This window comes from Capra hircus, chromosome 1 (genome assembly GCF_001704415.2).
Source record: "Capra hircus breed San Clemente chromosome 1, ASM170441v1, whole genome shotgun sequence".
In the NCBI taxonomy this organism is placed as follows: Eukaryota; Metazoa; Chordata; class Mammalia; order Artiodactyla; family Bovidae; genus Capra; species Capra hircus.
In genome coordinates, this window is record NC_030808.1 from 80,942,594 (window position 1) to 80,951,191 (window position 8,598).

Sequence of the window (8,598 nt, forward strand, 5' to 3'; positions counted from 1 at the left end):
GCGGAATTGGGGAAGAGAAAACACAAAAAGGATCAGGAAAAATGTTCACTAAAAGAAGCTGGTCAAGGAATCCAGTTACTCAGAGTAAAACTGCTGCTGGAACTACTTCAGGAGGCATTCCCATGGCTTTCAAGAGCGGTTTTCAAATTAGGTTTCTCACAGCATTCTCAGAGGTAGCTTAGCAGAAGCCGTGGAGGAGAGAAAGAATGGGGGAGCCCGGAGGCAACAGGGAGGCCAGGAGAGCAGGGGACCAGAGCCTCCACCCCAGAGTCCACTAAGCAATTCTACTTTTAACTGGTCAGGCTCCTCTGTCCATGGAATTTTGCAGGCAAGAATACTGGAATGGGTTACCATTCCCTTCTCCAGGGGATCTTTTCAACCTGGGGATCAAACCCTCCTACCTTGCAGGCAGATTCTTTACCATCTGAGCCACAAGAGAAGCCTTAACTGGTCAGAGGTTTCATTTTTTAGGTTCTTCATAGAATTTTACTTTCAAAAGAAGTTCCCATTCTATTTTTCTTTTAAAGGTTGAAAACTTGCAGAAGTTTCTTTTTGTGGTGTTCAAGACTGTTCATGATATGGTCATCACTCACCTGATTTACCCACTTTACAAATATTTACTGAATGTCCCATGGGGGATACCATATACTCTACACATTCACTGATATTTGGGATCCTCCATCAAACTGGTCCCATATCTGTCCTGAATTTCGTGTGTGTGTGGTTCAAAATACACCTTCCGTTCTCTCTCCTGCCTAGCTCCTTGAGAGGCTGCCCTGTATGAAATCCATCAGTGGGCTCTTTTGCCTTCAGTCTGGGTCTGGCCAGCGGAGGGCATCAACAGGGGACCCAGGGGTTGGAGCAGTGGTGGACCCTTCACATTGCTGCTCTTCCCAGGGTTTGGTCCTCTCTCTTGTCCTTTGGTCCTTTCGTGTTGCTTGCTTAGTCTTTCTGTTCTTTCCCATCTTTACTAAATTTTCTCAACTTCTCTGAGAGAGTGTGGCACTTCTTTTTGGGGGTACCCCAAATGATAGACCACTGATAATCCTGCCGTTGGGGACTTTGCCTTTGGACCCTTAGCCAGTTTTGTACTCTGGTACTGAATATGAACGGATAGCCAAAGTTCATCAAATGTTCGAGGAAAGCCACCAACATGAAAGGTAAAACCAAAATAAACAAACTGATTAAAAAAAAAAGGTAAAAGAAAGGCAGGGAACAGAAGAAAATTTTTAAAGGATTAATATCCTCAGAGATTGGAGAAGATATTACATTGAGAAGACTATTTCTGAAATGCTACATCTATAAAAATTAAAATTCAATTAAAAAAAATCTGTTGACCTTATTAGTTTGCTAGAGCTGCCATAACCAGATTCTACAGAATGGTGGCTTAAACAACCCATATTTTTCACACCCCTGGAGGCCAGAAGTCCATGAACAAGATGTCCTCGTCTGGCTTGATTTCTCCTGAAGCCTCTCTCCTCGGATTGTAAAAAGAGAGGCAGCTCACTGTGTGTTCATGCGGTCCTTCCTGTGTGCCCTTGAGCCCCTCGTGTCTCTGTGTCAAACTTCCTTCTCAAGAGAACAGCAGTCAGATTGGACTGTGGCCCACTCTTGTGGCCTCACTTTAACTGAACTGCCTCTTTAAATGACCTCTTTAACAATACAATAACACATTGTATATGTGCAAATACTGTCACATTCAGATAGTACTAGAGATTAGGGTTTCAACATATGAACTAGGGGAGGGACGCAGTGCAACTCAAAACACTACCTGTTGTAATTATTTCCGTCTGACTGTACTGTAACAAAGTTCACCTTGAAGACAAACTCTTTACTCTTTATCCCCGTTTGCCATTCATGTTTTGAGATTAGTGCCTGGAACCTTGCAAGCTTTCAATATCTGTTTATTGAATGAAAGAATGAGTGAATGAAGGAAGTACAAATAATGAAACCTCTGTGCTCTGCATTCTCAGCTTTCAGATGGACAGTCTTTGCCTGGACCCTTATAAAATGGAGAAGCAAGCAATATGGACAAATATGAAAAAATAAGAGGAGTTGAACCAAAACGAGAACTGGCTCTCCTAATCACACCCACTTTAACGTCTCATTAAGACGCAAACCAGGGGATGAATTCAACCATACTGGCTGTGCTCCCTTGCAGGTGAGTCCATGAAGAGAGAAGCATTTTAATGGCAGACACTGGAGATGATGCTCAAGTGTTTGACATGCAAACGCATCCACAAGTAAGGGTTAACACTTTCCCTATCACGTTTAATTAGGCATCTTGTATTTTTATCTGCCAAATCTAGTAACCCTTTCCCAAATCCCCAAACACACACCCAGAAATCCAAGGTTATTGAACAAAGGATTAAAACTGGGCAGTAAAGCAATCAGCACACCTCCTCAGCCAACTGCAAGCCAACTTTCTTCAACTTTAACACATCTAACCTGATTCCTTTAGGAGCCACTCCCAAGGCTCTTACCATCCTTCTACTCTGAATGCCTAGGCAGCAACTCAAGTTTAAAGAGACTGAAACAGGGCTCCTGACCTGTCTTGACCTGCTCCCTCCAGGTCCTCCCCATTTCACAACTTTATTCTTTCATTTGCTCAAGCCAGAACACTTAGGAGTCATTCTTTACCTCTGATATCTGACCCATCAGGGAACCACATCAATGCTCCTTAAAACATATTGGGAATCTGACCACTCCCTAGCCTAAGCCATTGTCAATCATGCCTGATTTAGGGCAACAGCCTCCTGTTTCCCTGCTTCAGCCCTTGCCCCCTACAGCTTCTTCACCAAACAGAAACCAACATGAAGCTTTAGCACCAAGTCTTATCATGTCACAACTCTGCTCAAAACCCTTCAGTGACTTCTCATCTCTTTCAGGAAAAACCAACAGCTTCACTATTGCCCTAATACAATATACAGTCATCCCCTCATCTGATTGCCTTTTTCTTCCTTTTAAAGTCAGTGTCATACCTGGCTCTTGGAGTTGTTTTGGGGGCAATGTGGGGAACTGCTATACGGGCTTTCTCTAGTCCAGGCTAGTGGGAGCTACTTTCTAGTTGCAGTACGAGGGCTTCTCATTTTGGCGGCCTCTGTTGTTGTGGAAGACAGGCTGAAGAGGGTACAGGCTTCAGCAGCTGCCGGACTTAGTTGCTCTGCCGCATGTGGGATCTTCCTAAGCCAGGGATCAAACTGGTTGGTGTCTCCTGCATTGGCAGGCAGATTCTTTACCACTGAGCCACCTAGGAAGCCCATGGCTGTTGGGTTTTTGAGAATTTACTTCTCTTGTCTCCCCACTTTAGCACTTGCCTCCCTTCAGATAAAACCCCTGTCCTCATAGAGCTTCTATCCTAGTGTGGAGAGAAGATGGTAAAGGAAGAAATCAAGCAGGAAGGGGAGTCAGACAGTGGCAGGGTGGAGTGAAGTTGCCATTTTAAAATAGGAAAGTCTGGAGAGTAGTTATGGGCTTGGAAGACATGAGAGAGAAGACATCGTGGGTGACGAAGGAAGGAAGATTATTCTAGGCTGAGGGAGCAGCCAGTGCAAAGCCCTTAAGTTGGGAGTGTGTCTGAGGAACAGGCAGAGTGGGAGAGGGAGAATGGCGAGGAGGAAGTGCGAGAAGGGTCTTGCAGGCCAATAGTCGGGCTTTCGTTTCACTTGAGTGAGGTAGGGGGCGCTGTTGGGGGGTTTTCAGCCGAGACCTGCCATGATCCAACAGTTTCAAATAGATCATCAAAAGGCAGAAATGAGGACTGACAGACGGAGAGCGAGCTGATTGGAAACATTTGCAAAGACAGGTCTAGCTGTTGGAGAACAGATTGTGAGGGAGGCAGAGTGGAAGCAGAAATGCCAGTTTCAAGGCTCGGGCAGCTGTGCATGAGAGGAGTCCGGGCGTGCGTTCTCCTAATCCCCACCCTCTCCGTCCTTTCAGAGTCCTTCCTGTTCTGGTCAGGATGCAGCTATCTTCTACATGCCCATGGCCTTCTCACATTTGCTCCTTGTGTTTGTCAGGAAGTGAGTGGAGAAAAGTCTGTAGCAGATGATTTGTGCTGAAATGAGACTTACACCAACAAATCAGCCCATGATCAAGAACAAGAGAATATGTCAGATGTCCTTGTGCCTCTGAGATCATTTCTGAACAAATCAAGTCAAATCACCCTGCCCCTTTACCACATCAGAAATGCAAGCAAATGATAAACTTTTTCAAATTTCTCCAAAGGGCTCTTTGTTCAGTCTATGCTTGCAGGCTCTGAAGTTAAAAACAGGAAAACAAGAAAGTAAGCCAAGTCAGCACACACTTTTAAAGTAAGAAGTTTTTTACCTGTTGCTCCAAACACTGCAATTATTTTCTTGCTGGTCATGTTACTAAACAGTCAATGCAGTAGCAGTACTTTCCTCCGAACAGCGACAGCAGCTGAAATGCAGTTTCTGTCTGCCTTTTAGAATTTAAAACCTTTCTGATTACCACACCCACCGCTGATTTTGTCCCTGCCTTGTAAAAACTTTTGTTATCACCACCTAACTAACTCACTCTGCCACTGCAATTTTCTAAAGGAGGTTTCATTTATTCACTTACTCATGTGTTCAGCAAATGTGTAGTGAGTACTTTTGGTATACTAGGCACTGAACTAGAGGCTCTGGTAAGGAAGACAGACTAGTAAGTAAAAGAAAAGCAGAGAGAAAGGGAGAGGGAATGTAGGTCCTGGAGGGAAAACACAAAACCTAGAATGGGGGTGTGAGGGAAGGCTTTTGAGGGAAGATGTCACTGGAGCTGGCCTGAAGACCCCATGAACCGTTCAGTTAGTGAGAGCAGGGAGAGAGACCATCCCAGGCAGGAGGAGCCACACATAGTCAAGTTCACAAGCAGGGTAATCATGACAAAGGGCTCAAGATGGCTGCAAAAATGCTATTTGAATGGTGAGAAGTAAGACTGGGAAGGATGGCAGAAGGCAGAGGACAAAGGGCCGGTTTGTGGATTTATCCTGGCAGCCATAGCAGGTTTTAGGTGATCCTCTGGCAGCAGAGTGGAGGATGGATTGAAAGAAGATAATGCTGGGAGCAGGGACTCCCCTAAGGAGACAAATAAGAAATGATACAGTTGAGAAGTGACAAAACCTTGAATGGAGGCGATGTTTTGGATTAAATTGTGCCCCTCCAAGATTCCTGGGTTGAAGTCCTACCTCCCAACACCTCAGGATGTGATCTTATTTGGAGAGAGAGTATATACAGAGGTCCAGTCAAGGTAAAGTGGATCATTAGAATGTACCTAATCCAATATGACTGATCTACTTATAAAAACTGGAAATTTGGAGATTTCTCTGGTGGTCCAGTGGTTAAGAGTGTGCTTCCATTGCAAAGGGTATGGGTTCCATCCCTGGTCAGGGAACTAAGATCCCACATGCTGTACAACATGGCCAATCAATCAATCAAGAGAAAGTGGGAAATTTGAACACAGAAGGAAGACAATGTGAAAATATAAGGAGAATGCCATGTGAACGTTAAGGTGGCCATCCACGGGCCTAAGAGAGAGATCTGGAGTAGATCCTTCCCTCACAGCCTGAAGAAGGAATCAGACCTACCAAAAGCTGGATTTCCAGCCTCCAGAACCATGAGATGATAAAGTTCTGTAGTTTGATCAACCCACTTTATGGTACTTTGGTGCAGCGACCCTAGCAAGCCAACAGAGGCAGTGACAATGAGGGTGAAGAGAAAGATATTCAGGAAGTAAAAGTAAGAAGGCCTGTATGATTGATTGGATGGGGGAAGGGAAAGTGAGAAAGGACTAAAAATGGCTCTGCCAACGGGAGGGGTTGGCAGTGGAGGAACAGTAGTGGGGCTCAGGGGGAAATGAGCTCAGAACTGGACCTTTGGGTTTGGGGCTGCAGCTGGTTGAGAAACTGGGAGCTGAGGGAATGACAAATGCAAATGTAGGTGTCCCCTTTAAGGAAACTTGCTATAAAGGAAGTAAGAGTGGACTGTGGTTATAAGGCTCAATAAAGTTTTATTTCAGTAGGAAAGACTTGAACACATTTGTGGATTGAAGGTGGCTCTCTCCTTCCCCCCATACTCTGCTTTATTTTTCTTGATAACATATAGGACCTGACGTGTTACAGGCATGTTTATTTGCTCATATGTTTATTTCTGCTCCCTGCTCCCCACAGCTAGGCTGTTTTTGTTCTATTCACTTGCATATATCTCCAGTGCCTACAACTATATCTGGCACATGGCAGGTGGAGGTTAAATATTTGTTGAATAAATGAAAGAATAATTGGTAGCGATAGGTCACTGGGAAAGCTGTAGGGCACAAATTCTGCATCACAAATGAAGAGGAGCTGAAAATAGCGGATACCACAGGATTACCTGGAGCCCTCTGCCAAAAGGCTGTGAAGATGGATCCAAAATAGGGAGTAACCTGACCCTTGCCTTTCCCTCCACCCTCCTGCTCCTATCACCTACTCCTGCCTGTTCATCCTTGTGAGAGGAAGCAGTTCTCCCACTCACCCTCCTGTATAGTATAACCCACAAGGAAACAGAGAGGTAAATTCTGGAATTGCTACAGACTGGAAGAGTTGATAATTCACATCTTTCCATTTCATGTCACAAGAAAGATATATGACACCTCTGCTATCCTACACTACATATAGTTTTACCCTAGCCATATGGAGAGTTCTCAATGCCATTAAAAAGATTTATATTCAAGGAAGTTTATCCATGGCATTACTTGTATTAAAAAAAAACACCTGGAGACGATCTAAATGCCCACTTCTTTGTTTTTCAGTCGCTCAGTCATGTCGGACTCTCTGTGACCCCATGGACTGCAGCACGCCAGGCTTCAGTGTCCTTCACCATCTCCCAGAACTTGCTCAGACTCAAGTCCATTGAGTCAGTGATGCCATCCAACCATCTCATCCTGTGGGAAAAAATAAGGTTAGCTTTTTAACTAAGCTAATCCCTACCAGGGCAAGTAGCAACCCATTAAGAGACTAGGTGTTCAAACAGAAGTCAGTGATGCCGTTTTCTTTGTAATTGGAAGGCATCCTAAGCTGATGCCTCAACATTTATTTAGGGTCCCCTTGATAGGAAGAGTTTGCTTTTTCGGTCTGCCCAGCCAAGAGAATGAGAGAATGGGCAGGACTCTGCTCTCAACGTTCAGCTCTGCACTCCCTTGCCTATGGTTGCTTCTTACTTCCAAGTGTAATTAACTCAACCCAGTAAATCCACAACTAGAAAGCTGTGCAACACATGACAAAAGCTTTAGAGTATGACCATCCCAATCCTCACTCTGGGACACTTTGTAAAATTTCCCTAAACTTCAGTTTCTTCATTTATAAAATGGGGGGTGGGGGCAGTGATTGTAATATCTCCCTCTTATAGATGTGGTGAGGATTACATGAAATTAAACTAAGTCTTCCCAGGTGGTTCAGTAGTTAAGACTCCACACTTCCATTGCTGGGGAACTAAGATCCTGCATGCCATGGGGCCAAAAAAAACCAAACAAACTGAAAGCCAAGCCATGCAGTCTAAGCCAGAGGCCCCAGCTCCCATGGTCCTGACTGGGGGTGGTAGACAAATACCATAAAGAGGAAGCAAGTAAGGACACCTCCTTAGAGAAATTCTTGGATTATCAGGAGGAATTGGGGCTGGCTGGGCATGGGGAGAGGATTCGGGAAATTTAGCTGGTTGAGCATCAAATACTGTTTTGTAATCGCTCATTCAGCTTCTCACTTTGGCATGCTGATGTGGTCTGAGAAGATCTGTGTTACACTTAAAAAGCTCAGTCATTCAGCAAGGTAGCAGCATACAAGATCAACATACAGAAATGCGTTGCATTTCTTTACACTAACAATGAAATATCAGAAAGGAAATGTAAAAACAAAAATAAAATCCCTTTTTAAATTGCATTAAAAAAATACTTAGGAATAAACCTGATCAAGGAGGTAAAAGACTTTTATGCCAAGAACTACTAAACATTTAATAGAGGAAACTGAAGATGACTCAAAGAAATGGAAAGATAGTCCATGCTCTCAAACTGGAAGAATTAATAAAGTTAAAATGGCCATACTACCAAATGTAATCAACAGGTGTCTTTCGATCCATATCAGAAAACTCAGTCCACTCTGTGTGTGTGTGTGTGTGTGTGTGTGTGTGTGTGTTAGTTGCTTAGTCATGTCCGACTCTTTGAGTCTTCTTTTAATGATGCTGGCCCTATGAATATTCTGATGAGGACAATATTAACATTAAGATATTCCATTTCACCCTACCAAACCAGCAAAAGAAAATCATATCAGAAAATTCTCTGGTGGTCCAGTGGTTAGGACTCTGTGCTTCCAAGCAGAGGGCTCTGGTTCTAACCCTTATTTAGGGAACTAACTTTCTCCTGAGACACACAGCACCCCCAAAGAAAGTCTGATGTGATGTGTATCAGAAGACAAAGTTTTCCTTTCTTTCGCATCTGTCCAGTTCAGAAGATGTCTTCCTGTATGCCACACTTTGTTTTCTGTGTCTTCATCTGCATTTTCACAATGACACCTGTCCAACTACTAGCAAGTGTTTAAAGGAAACAATGAAAAGAAAACACCTAGAGGAAAAT

General features: G+C 43.9%; 1 protein-coding gene across 1 annotated transcript in view; it reads right to left on the reverse strand.

The window, feature by feature from the left end:
• The window catches only part of LOC102179418 (nmrA-like family domain-containing protein 1), a 20,673-nt gene extending 16,240 nt beyond the window's left edge, over window positions 1-4,433 (reverse strand). The window contains 1 exon segment of the mRNA XM_013962876.2: window positions 4,330-4,433. Within this exon segment, the coding sequence (XP_013818330.2) occupies window positions 4,330-4,369 (40 nt within the window). The 5' untranslated portion in view covers window positions 4,370-4,433.